This window comes from Cavia porcellus, unplaced genomic scaffold (assembly GCF_034190915.1).
Source record: "Cavia porcellus strain 051 isolate PalLab524CR breed Dunkin Hartley unplaced genomic scaffold, mCavPor4.1 scaffold_7, whole genome shotgun sequence".
NCBI classification, from domain to species: Eukaryota; Metazoa; Chordata; class Mammalia; order Rodentia; family Caviidae; genus Cavia; species Cavia porcellus.
In genome coordinates, this window is record NW_026947490.1 from 49,580,079 (window position 1) to 49,602,180 (window position 22,102).

At 40.1% G+C, this 22,102-nt stretch overlaps 1 protein-coding gene across 2 annotated transcripts in view; it reads left to right on the plus strand.

Annotated features, from left to right (window-relative positions):
* Nucleotides 1–19,761, plus strand: part of Atf6 (activating transcription factor 6) — a 188,476-nt gene extending 168,715 nt beyond the window's left edge. For both annotated transcript variants that reach the window (XM_013149252.3, XM_063253564.1), the window contains one exon: nucleotides 14,677–19,761. In XM_013149252.3, the coding sequence (XP_013004706.2) occupies nucleotides 14,677–14,885 (209 nt within the window). In that variant the 3' untranslated portion in view covers nucleotides 14,886–19,761. The remainder of the gene's footprint in view (nucleotides 1–14,676) is intronic.
* The last annotated feature ends 2,341 nt before the right edge of the window (nucleotides 19,762–22,102 follow it).

Here is a 22,102-nt window from a genome sequence, read left to right on the forward strand (position 1 = left end):
CATGGGAAGGAACTCTTCTATATTATCGGTGGGAAGCCATTCTGGAAATCAGTACAGCAATACCTCAGAAAACTAAAATGGAGCTACTATTTGATCCAGCTACCATTTGATACCACTCCCTGGTTTATTCCTAAAAGAATTGAAATCTGCATGCAATAGACAAACCCGTGCTTAATGTCCACCAATTTACAATAAACTATGGAAACATCCTAGGTGCACATCAACACATGAATGAATAAAGAAAATGTGGTATAGGCTCTCATGGTTTTTCTTATGATAGCCTGCCCTGCATCCTCCAGGGTATACTTGTATCTTACTTTTTCCTGTTTTACTCATCCCGTGCTTGCTCTGCAAAGCCAGTGTGTCCCTCACTCTTCACTGTTACTTTGCAAATAAACTTTGCCGCTGCAAAAAAAAAAAGGTATATATAGACAATGGAATATTCCTCAGCCATAAAGAAAAGTGAAATTATGTTACTTGCAAGAAAATGGATAAAACTACAGACCGTCATGTTAAGTAAAATAAATAAACTCAGCTGAGCATGGTGGCACATACGTATAATCCCAGAACTCTGGGAGGCTGAGATAGGAAGATTGCAAGTGCTAGCCCAGCTGGGGCAATTTAGTGACTTTGTCTCATGTTTCGTATCACTTGGCATCCTGAAAGCTCTCCACAAACATCATTACATTTAAGCCTCAGGAACTTTGGAAATGTGAGTGGTTATCCTATACTTTGAAATAAACAAGCCACTAGCCAGAGCAATTGTATTAAAATTGAAGTCAGTTCATCATGCTTCTCCTTAAACCCTCCCATTGCTTCCCATCTCATGAGAGTAAAAGCCCAAATCTGTGTGGTAGGTCCTCTGATTCTCTCTCTGGCCTTTTCTCTGCCTCTTCCCAACATGGTCTCTGTCCTAGCCACACTGACTGCCTTATGATTCCTCAGATCTCAGGGTACACTCCGGCTCAGGACCTTGATTCTGACTCTTTCCTCTGTCTATGACTACTGTAATCCAAATATTGTAAACCTTTTCCCATCCTTGCAGTCTAGAAAGTTTGTATTTGTAATCCCATTGAGACAATCCACCCCCTCCAGTGCAAGCCATGGTGAGAAAAAAGACACTAAGACATATTCATAGTTATAGGCAACCAAGGAGTCCTGAGTCCAATCCAGGAGCTTCACAGGACAAAGGCTACACCCCAGGGCCTACCCAGGGAGCGGCTTGAGGATCAGCAATGGTGAGAATGGTGGGAAGTACAGCTGAGCTAGCTAGGTGGCCAACAGCACCAATGAACATGTAGAGAAGGCCATGCAGAAAGGTCAGTCTGCATAACACAATCGAGGTAGCTCGGTGCTTCAGATCCGATGTTCAAACTTTTTCTGCCTTGGGAAATCATAGCCTCTTATCTTGAGGCTCGAACCCAGTTGACATTCCTGGAACATTTGCTCTGCCATCTGCTGTGCTCAACTTTTTAGAGGGAGATACTTACTGAAAGCAAGGAAGCAGGCCTGTGGTTTGGCATCAGAGATTACACATCAGTACCTCAGCCAGCCCTGTTTAAATTGCTTCAGGTCCATTGAAGGGAGAGGGAAATAGCTTAGCCAGCTCTGTACATACCAGTTCATGGAGATGGGACCAGGTTTAGCTAAAGCTGAGGTGATTGTTTTATGTTCAAGGAGAGCTGTCCAAGTGGTCTTTTACATATTAAACCATTGCCCCAGATATCTGTATGGTTAGCCCACTTATTTCTATCAAATTTTGGCCAAAAAGTGACCCTTTGAGAAAAAAATAAAAAGAATTGATGATCAGGTCTTTCCAGAGTGCTTTCTAAAATTCCAGTCTAGTCCCTAACATTTCATATCAGCTTACATTTTATCCTGGGCTTTCTTCATTTTCAAATATACTATGTATACATCTACCTTCCTTGTTTCCTGTCGGCCCTCTCAATAGAAATATAAATGCTCTGGCAGTGAACTTGTCTGTTTTGTTCCCCTCTCAGCATCTAGAACAGGCTTGACACATAGTAGTGACTGAATAAATATTTGGTAAATGAAAACAGGCAAGAAAATGGAAGATCAAAGAGGCTGAGTTTCCTCAGAATGACATAGCCTAGAAGTGTCAGAGTTAAACCTGAGCCTGGTCTTCAGTCCACATCACACGCCTCTTCTTGAGTTTGGACCCTTAACTAGACCAAAATGCAGAAAAGGCTTTAAATGCTGTTATAAATAAAATCCAGTTAATTGTGAATATTATATTTTTGTGCAATTTGTATTTTTTAAACAACTGTTTAATCAGTCGCTGTATCATATTGATTGTAGACTAGGCCTTCATTTGGGCTATCCAAGAAGCAGGAATAATGTGAATAAACTGCAGAATTTAAGTAAACCTAGTTATCTCTGAGTCTCAGATTCCTGAACATCTAAAATGAGAAGCATTCCTTGAATGAAACAATTTCACATTGCAAAGTGTCTCAGGATGAACTTTGTTATATTTACCCCAGTACATTTCAGCAATTTAATTGTCAGTAAAAAATAAAATAAGAAGCATTTTAAAGCCCCAAACAGCTGTAACACACTTCTTAAATATGTCACAAATATGGGTGAAATGCCTAGTTTTCTTTATAATTTATTCAATTCTGTACTTACAAGATGCATAGTTTGTTCTGAGTATTCCTTAACTTCTATTGGCGATCATTGCATTTGATTCATCCCTTTACATCTGTGCAAAATGCAGGCTTTTCATCTCACTGCTTTACTCTGCAGGATTAGCAAACAAGCCAGTGATCTCACTGTCCTCTGAGGTCATGCAGCCTCTGCTGCAGGGAACTTCCAGCCACTGCTTTCTGCCAATTATTCAAGGGCCAAACAAGCCAGCAGGCAAGGCCACTCAGGGTCAGGAAACGAAGTCAGTATTGGTGACATGTAGGTCAGAAAAGGAGTATGTCTGTGACATGGCCCTGTACTCTTCGCCATTCTGAAATAAGGACATGCGAGTTTTAGCAAATAAAACTAAATGTGGTATTTGGCATTGTACCTCAGCCTGGTTCATTTCTTTGGCAAAAATCCCCTAAACAGAAAATTTAGTCATTTGGAGGTGGCACATATATTCTTATTAGCAGGAAGCAGTTACCCAAGCTCTTTCATGAACATTAGCTATTAAATGTGCAACTGAATAAAGTAATTCATACTCATTACATTGCCACGTAGTGATTTATAACAAAATGAACCTACAAGCCATGGTGTAATAGAACTGGTCTGAGACGGGAAGAACAGCAAGTTAATTATTGAAGTTGGGACCTGATCAATAATTTAAGCCAAAACTTACTTAAAAATAAAGCGAAACCCCAGCACCTTTGTTTAAGTCACCCTTCTCTTCATTTCCATTTGCTCCAGAAGAAATGAATCTTGCCACTTATCGGTGATGCTATTTTAAAACATATCTACACATGGGTTGAAAGCAGCTCTGTGAATTTCTTTGATATAAATAAGTCTTGTAGTTTCCAGAATGTCACTTCATCCTTTCGGTGTTTACTCTTCGGTGACTTTTCACTAATTTATCCTTTACAGCAGAGCTACAAAATGTTTCCCTCTTTTTAAATTTGTATTAGATATAGGCACACTGTTATATATATTTTTATAATTTTTATATCCCATCTTATAAATTGTTATTTGCTTTTCTTATTTATTTTGTGTAACAACGTGGTAGTAAATTAAAGGCAGAAACTTATGAAAAATTTGTAGCAGCATACAAGTTAATCTGAACCATCACAGAAAACCTAAAATTTAGTTGGTATCTCAGCTGAAACCAGTTACTCCCTGACTCTACCCTGGATCACTGAGTCCTAGACATTGTTTTTAGGAATACATTTCCTAGGTCTTCCCTCCGTAGGATTTACATGAGATTCTTCAAGGTGCCTGGCTTCACTTGAGCCTATAGTCATGGACAAAATGGAGTGGATTTTAGGAAAAATCTAGTGTGAGATTCTCATTCATTTTAACCCCGTTTTAACATTCCATGAGCCAACTGTGAAGCCTCTAGAAGATGATGTTTTTGCTGTGTCAGTGACACCTATTAAGAACTGTTCCACGGGAGAGCATGAGAAACTTTCTGAAGTTCAAAATATCAAATGACGTCCTTGATAAAGAATCTCTTGATGGTTTGAGTCCCATAGTTACAATCAAGAATCTCTGGGAACTTGGTCTCCAAGCTGTTCTCAGACCTCTTGTTGCATACATTCCACAAGGGCTTTGGGGGAAGTAGCAGGCTTAGGTCTTGGTTTTTAGCAGTGTTTGTCATCTTCACAGCTAAATGAAACACTGGAATCTGTCATTCACTCAGTTAGGCCCATTTTTTTTCACTCAGTATTCATAATTTTTTTTTTTTGTCTTTTTTTTCCTTTTTATTGGTACCAGGGATCGAACTCACGACTGCCTGCTTGCAAGGCAGGCGCTTATGCCACTGAGCTAAATCCCCAGCCCAGTATTCATAATTTTTAATGCACCATGTCTTAGCAAAAAAACCTCTGACTTTTGTTAGTTGGTAAAAGAAATAAGTTCAAGAAAACGTTCTCTCCTGGACTTCATCATTGGGTATTATTCTTCACTTTCTGTCCTTACTGTCTCCTCAGCAAGTCAGATATGAGTATGACACTTATTGATGAGAGCATTTTATGGTTAATTTACTTTTTAATTTTCTCAAATGTCATTTGGCTTCTTGCCTGGAGAGTTACAGTACTAGGATTTAGTTTTGTAAACATGACTGCTTCAGTTTTCTGAAATAGAGATAGGATAGAGAGTAATGATTTCCTTCCCTGTTAAAGGAAAAAAAAAACTATTTATGATGCCAAAGTTGATAAGGAAGAATTTATTCAAGGGGGCCATAGCCATAGGGAGCCCTGCAAAGGGATCTTTGGGTTCAACCCAGACTCCAACCATGACGGGTAGAGAGTTGCAGTCATAGAGCAAGGTGAGAGTCCTTGGATGGAAAACTGCTAAGAGGAAGCATCAGAAGTAAGGGAGATTCTTATTGGACTGATTCAACAGAATTCTTACTGAAGTCAGATTAAGGTTGTCAGAACCAAGATGGACAGAGGAGTTTCACTAAACTTGGCAAAATGCTTGCTCAGACTGGATTCTACAGAGACAGAGAAAGAAGCCAAAGGTTGGGCCCAGTCGAGCAGAGGGTCCAGAGGAGCTTGCTTAAGGTTAAGGAGACAGTCTTTGTTACCTGGTAAAAAGAGAAATTACTTTTTATCACTTAGAGAATAATAGTATTATACACCAAGAGAATGGTTTACTTATAATTGATTTTATAACAATAATTTGATAAATATGGTGTTTTCCTGAGAAAGCAATATTTGTTGAATCATGAGTGGTACTGTTTGTAAGTTTTTGAAGTATGTGTCAGAATTCAGAGAATAGAAAAATTATTCCATGTGTAGGACACTGTCTTCCAAATTATTTTCTGTTATGGAAATTAAAAATATTCTCTAGTCACTCCTTTTGAGAATCTGAGAGGAAGTTAATAGCCAGTGTTTCTGTTGATTTTGTTTTGTTTTGTTTTGTGACATCAGATCACAACAGAGCATGCTTCTGCTGCTGTTCAGTCATGTTTCCTCCACCACTACCTGTCTGAATAATATGAAGTTACTTTTCTTGGCTCTTTATTAGACAGCTGATTGGTTTCCAATAAGTAAAAAGGACAATCCTTTTTTGTAGCTTTTCCCAGAATGAATCTTTTCTGCTTACTTCATCTGCAAGAGAAAGTGAACACTGGAAATGCCAGTGTGAGTTTCAGTCACAGGAATATCTAAGTAAGACAGTCATTGTTTTCTCTTTTCTGTAATTATATTGTCTAAAGCATTATCTGCATGAGTCTTTTTTACAACTTTTAAGCCTTACTTGCTATCAGAGATCTTTATTCAAAAATTTTTAATAATCTTGAAATGACTCAACCTTTGATTAGATTTCAGCTAACGGTGAGGCCAAACTGGCCATGGAGAGCTCTGTGCACACTTGGCCTGAGCTATTGTGTGTGAGACTTGCCTGTGCCCCAGGGCTGCGAGTGACAGGATTGGAATGGAGCAGTAAAGCTATTAACACCTTTATGAAGATCTGTTTCCTTGGTTTCACTTATGTAAACCCACAAAACTCTGAGGTGTAAGGAAAGGAGGGAAGTAAACACATCGATATACTCCAAGGCCTAGACCTTTCTGAACATTGAAAGGCATCCAGGTAAAACACAGGTTAAACTGTTGGCAGTGGGGAAAATGCGATCCAGAACAAGTGTTCCAGACACTGGACTGTGGGCCTATTCTCTACCTTGTTCCTAACCCCACTCCCATCATTTTTTGAGACAGACACAAGGAACTCTAGTTAAAAACTAAATCTGAGCCAGGCTCAGGGGCACATGTCTGTAATCTGAGCACTCTGAGGCAGAAGGATTACAGGTTCAAGCCTGGTCTGGGCAATTTACTCTGTCCTTATTTCAAAGTATTTAGTTGTTAGATAGATAAATAGATAGATAGATAGATAGATAGATAGATAGATAGATAAGTCAATCAACCAATCTAGGATGTAGCTCAGTGTGAAGGCCCTGGATTTAGCCCCTAATGCCGAAAGAGAGACTGGATCTGTGCACATCACTCCTGAGGCAGTGCCTTTCTCTGATCCTTACTTAGCTCAGTTCTGAGTATCCTAGGATACTTCAACTCACCCCTGCAAAGTAAGCATCCTACAGGGCCATTTCTATACATCGAAGGCTTATTTCAAAAATGACTTTGAATGCCTTTGGTGTACTTAGCAATAGGAATTCAGCAGGGAACAAATAGAAATGCCTGCCCTTGGGGAGCTATGGGACAGATGTGATTCCTCCTAAGAATGTGTCTCTTGGAATTGACCTTCAAGAGTCTATATGTCTGTAGGGCTTCCAGACTGTTTCTGTGCCCCCAACAGCCTTTATACCTGGACCAGTGTGGAAAGGAAGAGACACGCCTCTATATTTTAAAAAAATGCAGAATGGTTACCTTCCGTGCTGTACAAACTGCTTTCCACCTATGGATGCATTGTAAGAAAATTCAGTGTATATTGGTGTATTTTTATTTTTGTTTTTCTGGTACTAAGGATTGAACTCAGAACCTTCACACTGAGCTACATCACCATCCCACCCTTCTTATTTGGACCAGTGATTTTTTTGAGACAAGAAAGTTATTATCCATTCCTAGCATTGACCTATGACCTCAGGGTACTCAGAACTGTGTTTAGGACAGTGAAGCAGGTCCCAGGTCCAGTTCACTAGCGTTCCAAATGAATTTCTACCTCAGCAGTCTTCTCCTGGGCCCTGCTGCTGCACATACCTGAAATTCATTTGCCTTGAATTTTTTGAGGAACTACTTATAATTACATAATCAGGTATCAATTGAATAGTCTAGGAACTCAATTTTAAGAAAATGAGTAATAATTTTGTTATTCATTTTTTTTCTAATGAAGTTTTACAAGTTCTTTGAGGTCAGTGAAATGGTATTCCCTTCTGTCTTCCAATGAAGAAACCTTCCACTATGGGGAGCATTCTAAGGCTCAGAGATGAGCAATTCTAACACTTGGAACAGCTATGGAATTAGTCAGCTTTCCTGAAACAGTTCGAGCTGACTATCAAAAAGCTGTAGGGGAGCTGAACTTGACAGAAAGCAAGACCTTAACCATTCATGTTCCAGACCTTTGTAGCATCAGCCACTACATTTCCCCAGGCATGCATTTATCTGGTCACCTTTACAAGACAAATGTGCTTACCAATGCAAAAGATAAACTGAGTTTGGCCGTATTTCGAAACTAAGACCTTAACTGGTCATTATCTAAAATTATATTTGAAGATATTAGAAATCTGCTGCTGCTACAACATTTCTAGAACTTTATGGAATGGCCCATCCTCAAATTGGGGCCAGTAAAGGTAGAATCTTCAGAAAGAGATGAATTTCTTGATAACGTGATCAGCAAGAATGAGAGGCCAAGACTGCCTTATTAACACTGCAAATCGTGTTCTTTGTCACTGTCTGCTGGGCTCTGAATTTGTAGTGATGAACGAAACAGATCCACTGCCTGACGTTATGGAGGCAGTGGTCAAGGGGTCGAGACACATATTTAAAGAAATACACATGCCGGCCTTTAATTACACATTATAGTAGGTATCAGGAAGGAAAGTAGCTGACATGATTTGGGGTCACTACTGAGTTTTGGTAGTAAAAGAGGCCTCTGAGGAAAGGCATTTGATTGATATTTTACCAATCAACTGCAAATGTAGTTGTACCACTTTCACAGAACTTCAGTAAGATGTGGAAAGGAAGAAACATCATTTTCTTCTATGTGTCATCATAGTTTCTTAAAGTACTCAGTAAATGCTGATTGACAGGTTTATGGATGTGTCATATGACATCAGTTTCCCTTTAGGCAGTGCTGTAATTTAGATACAAAAGATGGGATCTAGATGCTTCCAGGAGTGTCTAATAGTACCTGGCATGTTAGTGCTCACAGAACTGCTCAATGAATAGATGAATGGATGAATGACTCTTACAAGCTGATTCAGTTTCACGGTCTCTCATTGATAGTATGTGCAGTGCCTTGGGTTTGATCCCCATTGCCACATACGCACATACACACAGATAGACAGATTCTCTTGGTGATCTGGTGGGACTACAAACATCTTTTTCACTCATGCCCATCCTTTCTAAACTAGGTATTCTTAGCCTTCTTTTCCCAAAAGTAATACGCTGTGTTCCCAGGGCTCCACATCTCTTCTTTGTAGATAACTCCCAAACCTCCAGGTTCTAACCTGTTTTTTCTTTCTGAGTATCAGTTCTCACCCCTATTTCCTGTTGCTTGGTAGATCTCTCCAATAAAATGGAATCTCAGCCCATGTGTACAGCCTTCTGTCATCAGCAGCATGGCGTCCCCCTTCGCCTCCTTAGGTCTTCATTCTAAAGGTCACCTTCTAGAGTGCCTTCCTCTGGGTCTGCATCTGACACTCAGCCGCCTCTCACCCTACACACTCACTCCTGAATCACTTTCTGTGCTTTATTTCTCCATAGCTCCTACTTAGTATGCTAAGTGCTCTCCTTATTCTATTTCTTTTCTGTCTCCATCCTTCTGTCTTTTAAGAATTGAGTTCAAGGTGAGTGGGGATTTGTTTGTTTTGTTCACAACTGTATTGCCAGTGCTAAGCATATGGTAGGAGTAAAAAAATGTGTGATAAATTAATAAATTTGTAAAGTTCAAGCATTATGATGAAGCATACTGTAATACTTGGGTTGCATCAGAAGATGCACTGAGCAAGTTGGTGTTTGCATGCATATGTGTTTTGACTGAGCACAGCAGCTATAAGATCTGAGTGCATCCTAACAGTGAATCCAGTAATACGAGTGCTTAGCTCACAGAACCACTAATGTTTATAAGTAAATTATTTTTTAGTAGTTTAATTCCTGGAAATTTAATATATTTTAAACTCACATAAAATTAATTTATATTGAAATGTGAAACAGTGAGGTTCTAAACTATTGTAATCAGGATTTTTAAAATCTAAACAAATATTCACAAGATACAGGATAGTTGTTGGGCTTGCCCTTCCACACTCTCAAATGTCCGGCATCCCTGGCTACTGCCCATTGATTCTAGCAGCATCCTGCAGTCTTCATGACCACCAAAGGTGTCCCTTGAGGGTCTGTGGTTTTTATGTACTCTGTTCTACACCCACACACATGTTTGGTGATAATGATCTAGATGATGTGATGATGCACAAATCCAACAGGATGAGCTCTCCTTTTTTTTTTATTTTATTTTACTTTATTTGTTAATATTAAGAAGAAAAGGTAAAACAAAATTTCACAACAAAATAATAAAAAAGTAACAATTGTTGATAAATTACACATCATTATCTTTAGTCACTCAAGTACAAAATATGGGCATAAAAATTTCTTCAATCAATATTAGTACAACCTTTCCTATTCAGTGAACTAAGTGACACTAGTGGGATAACTAACTTGCATTTAGGATGAGCTCTCCTTGTCATCCGCATCTCTATGGTTCAGTGGTCCTAGAGTCCTTATGCTATTTAACCAGTTCTCGTTCATGTCAAAGCTGAAGGCATGATGTCCCTCCCTCACTCTTTCCCTGCCTTTGAATGTCTCCCATCCTAAATTTGTCCCCTGTTAAATTGGTTTCAGTCTTTTAGCCAAGGGGATGTGTGGCAGTTGTTGGAAATACTTTGGTCTTGCCTGTGTTCTTACTGTCTGTGTTTCCATCTGCAGAGCGACCGTTATTATTCACTCAGTGTTCTTCCCAGCCGATGAGTGAAGTTCTAGTTTCACTGCCCTTGCCCCTGTTAATTTCATTGCATCCCTGATTTTGCCAAAGAAGCCAAACTCATTTCTGTAACTATTTTAACACTATTCAATAAAATAGAGCATTTATATACCAGTTACAAAGGAAAATATCAATACTAGAATTTTCGTGGAAGATTTCTTAGAAGTAAAACTCAAAATGGGCTTAGCAGATCAATAGAATTGGACTGGGTAGAGAAACTGGGAAGAAAAGATTTTTTTTACTAATAGTGGAAAAATATTGTACGAACAATGACTGGCCTGCTGGGGTGGGTCAAAGCTGGGCCTTATATTGAAACTTAGAGATAAGATCAGCATAATAGAGTTAGCTTGTGGAAGTTTTTAGAAGTCACAGTAAAAATACGGCATTTTGCCACTTCCTTGTTCACTGCAGTCCCACCTCCCTTTTCTGTTTGTTTGAGCTGAAAGTGCTTCTTGTAGCCCATGAGTGGGTGGATATTTATCCATGCAGGTCTGCCCCACACCTGAATTAGATTCGGGTACAGAGACCAACAGTACCACCTGTCACCAGCCAAGCTGGCACAGAGCAAACTACTATAAGATGTTTTCTGATGCTTCTTTACAAAGCACTGGTAAAGTCTTGCAATTTTTGAAGTTAAACTTTATGTAAAATAATTGGATAGTTTGTTCTGGTTTCCATGTTAGTCATCTCCCAGCTTCCAGCCTCTTGGCAGCCATACTTAATTCACTTATTGTGTGTTTACAGGCTGTTCAGAATTGCACGTTGCCTAAAGTTTTTCCGCCTACAACGTCCAGACACCTTTTTTGTTTTGTTTTGTTTTCCGATGCTTCTGAACAGTTAGAATCACATTTTAGTGCTCATGTTTGAAGCCACTCATCTCTCTTTTTTTTAGTTTAGTGCCTGATTAGTTTTGAATTTAGAGCATGCTATGTAGACACCTTTTTCCCAAGGCAGATCAGTGTTTTATCTTGTTCTGTCACTGCAGAAGGCCCAGGATGCAAGCTGTCCTCCATGTAAGCAGTGTCCACGTGCTGGGAGAAGAGGAAGGGTGACTCTTTCACACTTGCTCCAGAAGCACTCCTTTGGTTTTATTTCCTCCACAGCCTTTTTTTTTTTAAGTAATACATTTGAAAAATATGGTTTGGCAGTCTTTTCACATATTTTGGCCCTCAGCTCCCTAATTTAATATTTACTGTGTTCCCTCTTGTCAGAAAACCCACACATTAACATTTTGTCTTTCCTAGAGCCCTGTTATTGACAGTGAGGACCTGGTCCTTCAAATATGCAGCCCATCCATAGACCCAGACATCCCTGTCCCCCTTCGGGAGCCCTTTCTCCCCTCCCCTTCTAAAGCCATGAGTCTTCAGGCTCTTAATCCCTAATTAGAACTCACCTCAGTATTTTTTTTATTCACACTGAGAGGCAAATTAAAGATCCTTTCCAGGGTGTTGGCCTATTAACAGAACTCAAAATCTTAGATAACAGGGTCCTCATGTGCCACTGGTAAAGAGTTTGGGACCTGTCTGTTGCTCCTAGGTGCACAATGTGTACACATATGCCCCAAAGCCCAGAGGCAGTAACTCACAAAGGGCAAGAGGTAGCACTAGCTGTTTCCCAGTCTCTCCTTTAATTGAAATAATTCAGATCTCCTCAGTAATGGTGAGACTGCCTCATGATTCAAATGCTTAGTGCAAAACCTCTAAAGTGCTCTTTTTAAAGTGCAAATAGGGAACCGAACAGTGTTGCTCTAGTTCCCCTAACTATCCTTTTAGAGATGATGTGTATTTTGGAACGCCTAAAGGTTTGGCACTCCAAACATTAAAGCTCTTCAGAAGAGGCTTCCTGAACTCAGCTTCAGAGGTTCACATACTGACTGGCAGAGTCTTCTTCTAGCATTACTGATAGTTTCCTTGGCCGAAAATGTTACCTACAAAAGAAGAGGATGAAGAACAGAACCTATTTCAAAGCCACCTAGACCAAACATACCCAGTAGTCTCCTGGTTGGGCTTAAGATGACAGTTCCATTTCAACTATGGCTATAATGTCTAGATTTCGGAATCAAATTGCAGCTTTAGCTGACCATCAAAGCTTCTGAGCTTACATTTCCAGGCTTTCCCTCTCCTTGATGTTAAAGAAACTTCATTTATCAGCTTCAGCCATACAGGCACATGGGCTCTAATGACTTCTGCAGGTGGTTTGGTCTACGTGAGAGAACCTAGTCTTGATCTTCACCTGTCATCTGAATTCTGAGTTAATCCAGGAAAGCAGTAAAAATTATAATGTGAATTGCATGTCTCTGACCCATGTGTTTTTCATTATTTGGTCGTCTACTCTGCAGTGTATGCACACATATGCACATGCATGTGTGCACACACACACACACACACACACACACACACACACACACACAGGTTCCAAAAGAAAATGACTGGTGGGTGCCTTCAAATGTGAACTTGGTCACATGTCCTGAATGAAATGACTCCAAATGACATTAGCAGAATGTCTTTTCTTCCATCTCCTACATTTTAGAAAATACTTTAGTGAGAAACACTGGCTAATTTACAGGCATTTGAATGTAATTTTCTAAAGATAAACAAATGATATGATAGCCATTGCAAAGAGACAGGACTTGTGGAAATGGACTTAAGCTTCTGTAACAGCAGTCTTAAAGAATAGCTAGGGCTATTTAACATGCACAGCAATCAGCTGTTCTTCATCTCCTGGCCAGCTGGGAAAGAAAGAAATTAACTTCAACTGTAATAGAAGAGATTTATAAGACTTGTAATGGGAAATTTATCATAAATTGAGACTATTTTAAACATTGGAACAGATAGCAAACCAACAGAAATGGAGGAATGATGTTTTCCATTGTATTTAAAATAGACTGTGTTATCTACTCAATGTACTTAAAATTGATAGGCTATTAAATATGTTTAGTAAATTTTAACTCTTAGGGCAGGGCATCACATTCAGAATATGATGGACTATGTTTTATGTAATTTTAGGGAAATGAGACTCCCTGAAGTCTGTAAATTAAACTCCAATTTAAGACACTCAGGCTAGATGATCTTCCAAAGTCCTTCCTAACTTCTAGAGTGACACATTCTATGGCTTAGTTTTCCCAGACATAACAATGGAATCTGAAGACCAAATACCAGACTGTGTACTTTCTTCTCTAGATTTATAATGTTCAACATGTACTGTGTCAAAGTAAAAAAGAAAGGGCATTAGAATAACATTCTACTTTTGAATTCAGTTCTTTGTCAGAGAGGAGTCAAATGTTTAGATTTTAAAAATCACCGACTTTTTGTCATCATCATAGAAAGGTCATAAAGGACTGCACTCTCCGCACACCCAGCTCCAAATTAATGAGTGAAAATGCAAAATCATATGCCACATTGACACTCGAGCATTTTTCCAAGGTTGTGGCTTCTAACTGTATTGCTGTGATTGTTCAGCTGGACTTGGAAAATACTATTTATGACTGTCCCATCAGTTTTATGTCCTGGTTTCACTGACTGCAAATTGAAAAATGACCATCCAGGAATACAAATAGGAAATACTTTGACCTCCCTAAAATAAAGAGCTCTCATTCTCTTGGAAAGTAAGAAAGGAGTGTGGTATATATTTATGCATTCTAAACTCTTGATAGCTCCGTTTCTGTTATACATGACTACGTGATTTCCTTCTGCAGATGTCAGTCCAGTAACACCCCCTTTAATCTCATATTGGAAATCTACGAGTACTTCTCACTTTGTACTAGATATAGTAGTGGTATCAGGGAAAGAACATAATTGTTAGATGTCTGTTACTTCATGTCACATCACTGTACTAATGCTTCCAAGGCAAACACTGAAATTTACAATTGGGAACATTCTACTGAAATTAGAATTTTACTGATAAATACGAACTAAGCAATGTAGGCCACTATTCACATGGTTGGTCCTTTTGACATTGTTTCTTCCCATCGTTGAGGGAAAGAAGGGGGCTTGAGTATTCTTATTTTTGTTTCTGCACTAAAATTTCCTTCTGTTCCAGTTGTTTCTATCATGGTAATTCACTGCATGGAAAACTCAAGAAACACAGCACCTGCAGACAGATGCTCTGTGGCTTGTCTACTTCCCAGAGTTTGTCTGGGAAGTAGAACTGAGGGGGAGACACGCCATCCTGGGCCCCAATCCTGCTATACCTCTGTCTAGCGATTTATACAGTTCCTCCTCATCCTTGAAAGTGTCCCAACAGTTCACACCCTTAATGCACACTCATGTCCCCAGAAATGTGTGTGTTGTAAATATTGTTGATTCCTGTGTGTATTCCTCTCTGCAGAAAACGTGATCAATGGGCAGGATTATGAAGTGATGATGCAGATTGACTGCCAGGTGATGGACACCCGGATCCTCCACATCAAAAGCTCCTCAGTTCCTCCTTACCTCCGAGATCAGCAGAGGAATCAAACCAACACCTTCTTTGGTTCCCCTCCAGCAGCCACAGAGGCAGCCCACGTTGTCAGCACCATCCCCAAGTCGTTACAGTGAGGTGGGAAAATAGAGTGGGACCTGGTGGACTGAAGAGTGGGGAAGAAGAACTCTGCTTTCTGTGTCCATGGCAGCAGGCAGAGAGCTGCCTCCTACTCCAGTTCCGGGAGGAGAGAAGGAAGAAGGAGCTGGTATTTCAAACTGCCAGAATTTAGATGTGAGAGAATATTTCTCCAGTGGCAAATGTAGCCTTCATCCTCCAGTGTTACCTGGTACAGATTTTCCCCCCACACCTTTCTAAACTGCTTTTCATTCTGTATTTGTGTTTACTCTTGCTTTCAAATAAGAACTACTTCCCCTTTCTACCATTTCACTTGTTGATAAATAGTTTTTATTTAAAGCAGTACCCCTCCAAAACACAGATGGCTTCCACTGATTGATTTTCCCATTTCTTTACTGCAAACCTATTCTGGATTTTGTGCTTGAGAAAATAAATTTGAAAACCAGAACAGCCAAAAGCATCCCACACAGATTCAAAACTATTTGGAGCTTTGGATAAAAAGGAATATCCCCAGGTGGTAAAGTTTGCTTTTACTTGGGATTTGTGGTTCATATGTAAACAAATAACTGTGTTTGGTATCTGAGGTTGGGCCACAAATTTGAGAGAACAGAAGGGAAGAGGAAGTTCAGTGGTGGACCTTGAAAAAGGGGGTAGCTCCACTAATACGTGTGTTCAAACATTGGAAGTTTGATGCTATTGCAGTTTCAGATGAAAGCCATAGCTACTGTTTATTGTCAGGATTCCAGGCTGCTGAGTGGTGCATGCAAACTGATTTCATCTCTTGACTTATCTGGTACAGATACTCAAAGACCACAGGGCAAATCCCTCATTTTCAGTGTGAATCCTCCGTGGTACCAAATTCAAATAAGGAACGTGAAGGTGACTGGAGATTTAAATCAGGCCAGAGCTTTTTCTCTTCAACTAATAGGTACTTTCTCCTTAAGATGATGCAGTCAGGCAGGCTCCTACTGAGTGTGTCTTACAACATGGCAGTCATTTTCAGTTCCTCCCATGATAGACAATAAAAGAATAAACTTTTGTTGTCAAAGAAGAGCTTACATTTTACTGAACTTTGCCTACTTTCTTTGGCATGGCAGACAGTTAAATTATGCCTCAGTAGATGACTTCACAAATACAGATCTCAGGCAGCAATGTCCTCTCCAGTGGTCTACCTTCAGTTTCTAAGGTGAGCCCTTCTGCTCTCCATTGTGAAACTTTTCAGTCTCTTGATAGAACTCATTCCGCAAATGCTGTTTTTCACCCCAATTAACTTGGCTCTGTCAGATTTCTTACCTCTCCATTCTATATTGTATCAGTTAATTCTTCTTCCTCTTCCTTCTTTCAAGAAAAGGAAAGAAAAGTCAACCCCTAAAGGACTACATACATTCAGTTCATTTTCTGGCTGTGAACCAATCAAGCCTGGCTTCTAAATAATTGTAAACCACCACCACCATTTCTAATTTTATGGACATCGATGCCTCTCAAGCTAGTTACTTTCCCAGGAAATCAGTTTAACTTGGAGGTGGAGGGCTGTTGCTTTATTACCTGGTCACCTGGAGTTTGAGCTAACCTTTCTTTTTTCCCGCACCACAGACTGTTAAGTCAGTGCAGCAGTGATCTGATCATTTTCAGACAAGAACTGTTTTCCCTGGCATTTGTTCTTTTAATGGCTGCCAAAGAGTAGACAACAAATGCCTAAAAGCCTCTTAGGTTACTGGCAGTCTTCGAGTGGGATGTCCTATGGTCCTGCTCCTTCTCATCCTGTAATATGAATTAGCCAACAAACGGCTATGACTGTGGCTAGCCGGCAGTGACACCATGGCCATTCCCAAGCTTCTAATCTGCTGGAACTGCCACATGTTATGGTAGTTACAAACACAGGATGTCTGGAGTGGCTGTAAGTGGAGCCTTTCCTCTCTTTTGCACTGAATCACACAAGAAGCAGCCACTACAGGGCTTCTTGTCTTTAGCATTTTGCTTTCCCTTCTTTCTTCTATTCTTAGCTTTTTCTGTGCTTGTTCTTCCAACTGTCAGACAGAAGCCTTCTGTAATGTCACATTCACCAGCATTACCGCCTCTGTGATGGGTGAGCGCGTGGGTGGTGGGTGGCAGGCACAGACAGATGTCTGGGTGGCCACACTCCAGTCATGGAGCTGAGGAAGCGACGGATGCTTGGAAGCCGCTGGGTGCTCTGCCTTTCTCACTCAGTGACCCCCCAGCTCCTTACCATTGTTCTTGATCTGATCCTTTTCTGGATGGAGGAGGAAAACAAGAGAGCCACCTCAGGGTAGAATTTCAGGAAACATGGCAGCTGACAAATTACAAAGAATTCTGTTGGCTAAATTTCGGGCACAGTTGTTATTAATGCCCAGGCACAATGGTAGTTGTTATTTTAGTGTTTGTGTGTCAACCCAAAGCCCTTTAGGAGATAGAGAACTACTAGAGGGGTTAATAAATGAGACAAGCGTTTGAGTTTCAGTTTTTGGTGGGATTGCCTTTGGGGAGATATATCTTTTTTAATTTATTAAGTTTTAAAGTGAGATTTTTGCAGATGTGTCAGAAAACTAGGCTCATGGAGGAAGGCAGTCCACCTGGTATCAGATGATTTTTGTTCTTTGGCCAACACTACTGTACTTGGAAAGAGGTGGTGGAGACTGACCCGAGCGGTCACTCCACCTGTTTGCAAGTCCCAAATTGTTAGGCCTCATGTAAGTAAGGGGATGTTTTCTCCTGCGGACTGAGTCAGGTGTCAGGAGCGGCCCTGTGGGATTAACTCCTGTACCAGTAGCTCAGGGACACAGCCCTGTTAGGACACCAGTGTTCTCAATTCAGGAGTTAACAGGAAAGGATCACTCTTGAGCAAAACACATTGTTTGCAGGGCTTGTAGTGTAGCAACTTTACATTAGATTATTGGGTGGAATTTACTTTTTCAGAAATAAAAAGACTTCCATGGTTATAAAAGCTCAGAGCAGCTTCTAATTTTTTTTTACATGACTAAAATTTCCAGGACAAAGCTCTTTGTCTTTTCTTGTTAGCAACAAATAGAAATTGGAGGTATTTGAAAGCAGCAGTGTTACATGAGTCATTCTTAAATGTTCCCAATAAATATTACTTAGAAACAGACAAGGAAATTGGGACTCAAACTGATTTTCCTATCATGTTTAAAGAAACACTCCCCTGACTAAATCTTTTCGGGCTGACTGCCACTGGGCACATATTCCTCAGTAGTCACCGCAGCCCAGCAAGACACCATCAGACACTGCCGCTGAGGCTTCTAGAGAGCTCTAAAGTTCTGCACGACTTTCAGACTCCTACTGGATTCTTGCCATTGTACTAAGTTCAGATTGTGACACTTGACAGAAATGCACTACAGGGAAAGACTTGTGTTAGAGAATCAAATACTGTTGTGTCAGAAACTTTAAGAGCAACTTCCACTTTCAATGACCTATTAAAAATAACCACTTTTACTTTCATAACCTGAAGTGCCAGAGTCTGATCCAGTGCCCGATCCAGTGCCCCCTGTCAGCCCAACCTCATGGGAAGTTGTCACTCTCGAAGCCTCCTTCCACTGCGTACTGATGGGCTGACTCAGCCCGCGTCAGCAGACCCGTGTTAACTGCACATTGCTGTCTGTGTCAAATAAGACTGCTTATGCCAGACTTGGTAAAAGCTCATTACCCCCTCTGGAGTCCGTATTCCCTACCAAAACCTTGTTTTCATCAGTCCCAAGCCATTTTAATTTATATAAATCAGAATCCTTGCTGCTAAGTTGTAACTTTTACCATACAATAAGAAAGTTTAAAGAAAATGAAATATAAGAATTTTTCATTCCTACCCTCACAATATTTGCAAGGGAAAACTCCTGTTTTCTCCTTACCTGCAGGGATTGTGGCCAATATTTAAGGAAACAGAAACTGGACCAAAAAGTTATTACCAGAGTCCAGCAAAAACTATGCACAAAGAAGAAATGTAATTTCCTCCTATCTGAAAATTCAAGAGAATGTTCTGCTAACTTATATTTTTAATGACTAATCTTAAAGTTTATTTTGGATAGGACTAGAACTTTCCACAGTTTATTCTAATATCTGTGTTATCTGTCATGTGCAATCATTTTTATTGGAAAAGTGATAAATGTGTATGTTTAGACAATTTGATCTTATGTGCGAAGCATGTCATGGCTAGCCAGTGTATATAGTAGACATAATTCTGAGCTAACTCTAAGTGTTGGGGATTTAGCACATCAAAAGAATTCTATTCACCTTGAGAACTAAGAATAAATACAATTTATTACTTGTTGAGGCTTATAAGCACCACACTGTTCTGGTATTTGTCCCCAAAGAAGTTGGTAACCATTAGTTTAATAAATTGGGAGGCTGGGCATATTCCCTGGTGTGCTAATCCCAGAATGAGATTAGCAGATTGGCTTTCACAGCAAATGTTTACTGACTGAAATATTCGCATTCATATTAAGCCCTAATTTCTGGGGCAGTCAGTAGGACGGAGGAGATGAATGGGAAATAGTGCTTTTGATGAAAGCTGTGAAGGGCTAATAGTCTTAGAGATACCAGTTCTTTTTCCCATCGTATTGGCAAGTATGGTTGGACTAACACCAGCAGTGCTGTACCCATGTAGTTGTGGAAACCTGAAAAGATTGCCAGAGATGCCATTTCACCAGGGCTTTCTTCCTTGGGCTGTGTCCATAGTAATTTAATAATATGCTGAGGATGAAGAGGAAAGAGGTATCAGTCTGTCCTTTAATAATTATGTCAGTTTACAATACATAAATAATGACAATATTGCGTATTTTCAAGCAACTCTTTATAATGCAATATCTGTTCTTTCTCTAAAATTTAAATAAAGACTTTTTAAACTTGCTTTTTTTCATTTTGTATGTAGAAAGAGAAAAATAAGTAAATATCTCCAGTGTTCAGTGGATAGTAATGGGAAAGGAAGCCTCAAAAAGTTTTGCATCTTGGGTTACCCTTTAGATGAAATCATTGAACTGTTTCTGCTTTTCTTTCAAACCTGGTTAAGTAAAAATTTCCTTTCTTGTGTCCAGATATTTGCACTATAATTTCTTCAAGGGAAAAAATTATCTAAATCCCATACTTCTATCTGTCTGTGTCACCAGGAAGCTGGGCGCGGTGTCACACCCAGTCATCACCAAAGCCCTCTCTCCAGCCAGGAATGGCAAATGCCACCATGTATAGAGCTCAGCCCTGCAGGTGGACAGTGGCAGATCTGTCCTGGAGTAATTAATGCAGGCATTTACTGAGCATACAGTGAAAGCCTCGGATGCAGTATAAGTTCATTAACTGACAGTTTAATCTTTCCTAAAACCTATTTCCGAAGAGAGTAAGAAGTTGAGTCAATAGTTTGATCTAGGTAATTTAGCACCAGTGCACATACATTATTAACTAGTATGTTGTTCCACTTCCTGAGGTATAGGCCTGACATAGGTTCCTACCTGAAACATGCTCAAAGTTTATGAAGCCCAATATATAAATATACAAAATTATAATTACAGCAGGATTCCCTTACAAGTTTACATCATCATGACAAAATACCTGGGATAAACAATTTATATAAAGGAAAGGTTTGGTTTGGCTTTCAGTTTCAAAGATTGTTTGGTCCTTGATTGTTTGGTTGTGTTGCCTTTGGGCCTGGGGTGACATACCACATCATAGTAGGAATATGTGGTGGAGGAGCTGTCCATCTCATGGCCATCAGGAAACATAAAGGTGCTGGCGTCTCAATATTTAAACCCTAACCTTCCCCCAATAGTCCTTCCACTAGACCCTGCCTTCTAAAAGTTCCACCACCTTCCTAAGTGCCATAGGCTGGTGACCAACCCTTCAATACATGACTTTGGAGGACGTTCCAGACTCAAATTACAGCAAAGACAAAACTATGTTTGTTTCAAAGTAACCTCCATGAACTTATTTAGAAAGTGAACCCCACATGCACTTGGAAGAGGCTAACCTCAGATCACCTCTTCTGCAGAGATTAGAAGGTCGGGTTGAACAGCAGAAAAGAGAAATGAGGACCCCACAACAAGGCTGGAGACAGGAACCTCTGGAGGGAAAACTCATGAAGAGACTTCTTGGTGTATCAGTGTTCTGGGGAGCAGAAAATCAGGAAAGAGTTCAGTGTGGTGTCATGAGCAGTAAGAAAGCAGGAAGATAGCAAGAGTTGGTAGAAGTAACAGAGGTGAAAAGGGAAGTGGAACTCCCGCCTCTCTCCACTCCACCACCACCAAGTCCTTCTGGGATTGTCCCCAGGGCCTTCTCATTATAGGCCAGGCCAATTTTTGAATCTCAAAGAATAACCACAAATGACATTTGGTTACACAGTACATCGTGCCATAAACAGAGGGCTCTTCGTGTACATACCCTGCAATTTATCTAACTGTTCCTCTTTGGATAGAGATCATTTCCAATGTTTTGCTTACCACAGGAAATCTGTCATATTTCATTCCACCATATTCAGTTGCTGTGATCAGGAAATGCTTGAAGAATCTCCTTCTGTTCATTCGGTTGGTGGTAATGATTGGTGCTTATTGAAAATCTAACCTTCTGCCATACATTGTCCTAAGCCTTTCCAAGCATTAACTCACACTTCACACCAAACTTTACAGATACAGATATTGTCCACATGTTACCAATAAATAGGCACAAGAGAGCAAGGAACTTGCCCGAGATTTCATGACTAGTACATAGCAGAGCTAGGATTTGAAATTAAGTCGACATCACAATATTTAAAGTCACATGGCACCTACATTAATCCTTTGAAACCATAAGGATGACAACAGGAAAGAGTAAGAAATCAGGCTACTCAACACGGGCAGCCATGGTATTGAAGCATGCTCAGGAAAGAGGACGCAGCTACAAGGGAAAGGCCCACCAGAGCCAGAGAGCTTGCTATGCGTGACTTATGCCCCCAAAGGCACGTACTGAAAGCCAGTGAACTCACCATGGCTTCCCCTGGACCTCTTATAATTGAAGCTCCTGGTTCTGCCAACCTCTCACTCTCCTCACACTCAAGGGACCAACCTGAGGATACACGTGGGTGACATCCAACTTCAACTTCTGGATGGTCTTCTGCCTACTCTTAGGACCTCAACTTCTGTCTTTAGAAAGTTTTCCCAACAGAATTAATTCCCACTGAGGTCACTACACTGTGAGATAGTAGGAGACACTTATAAAAGAGATCATT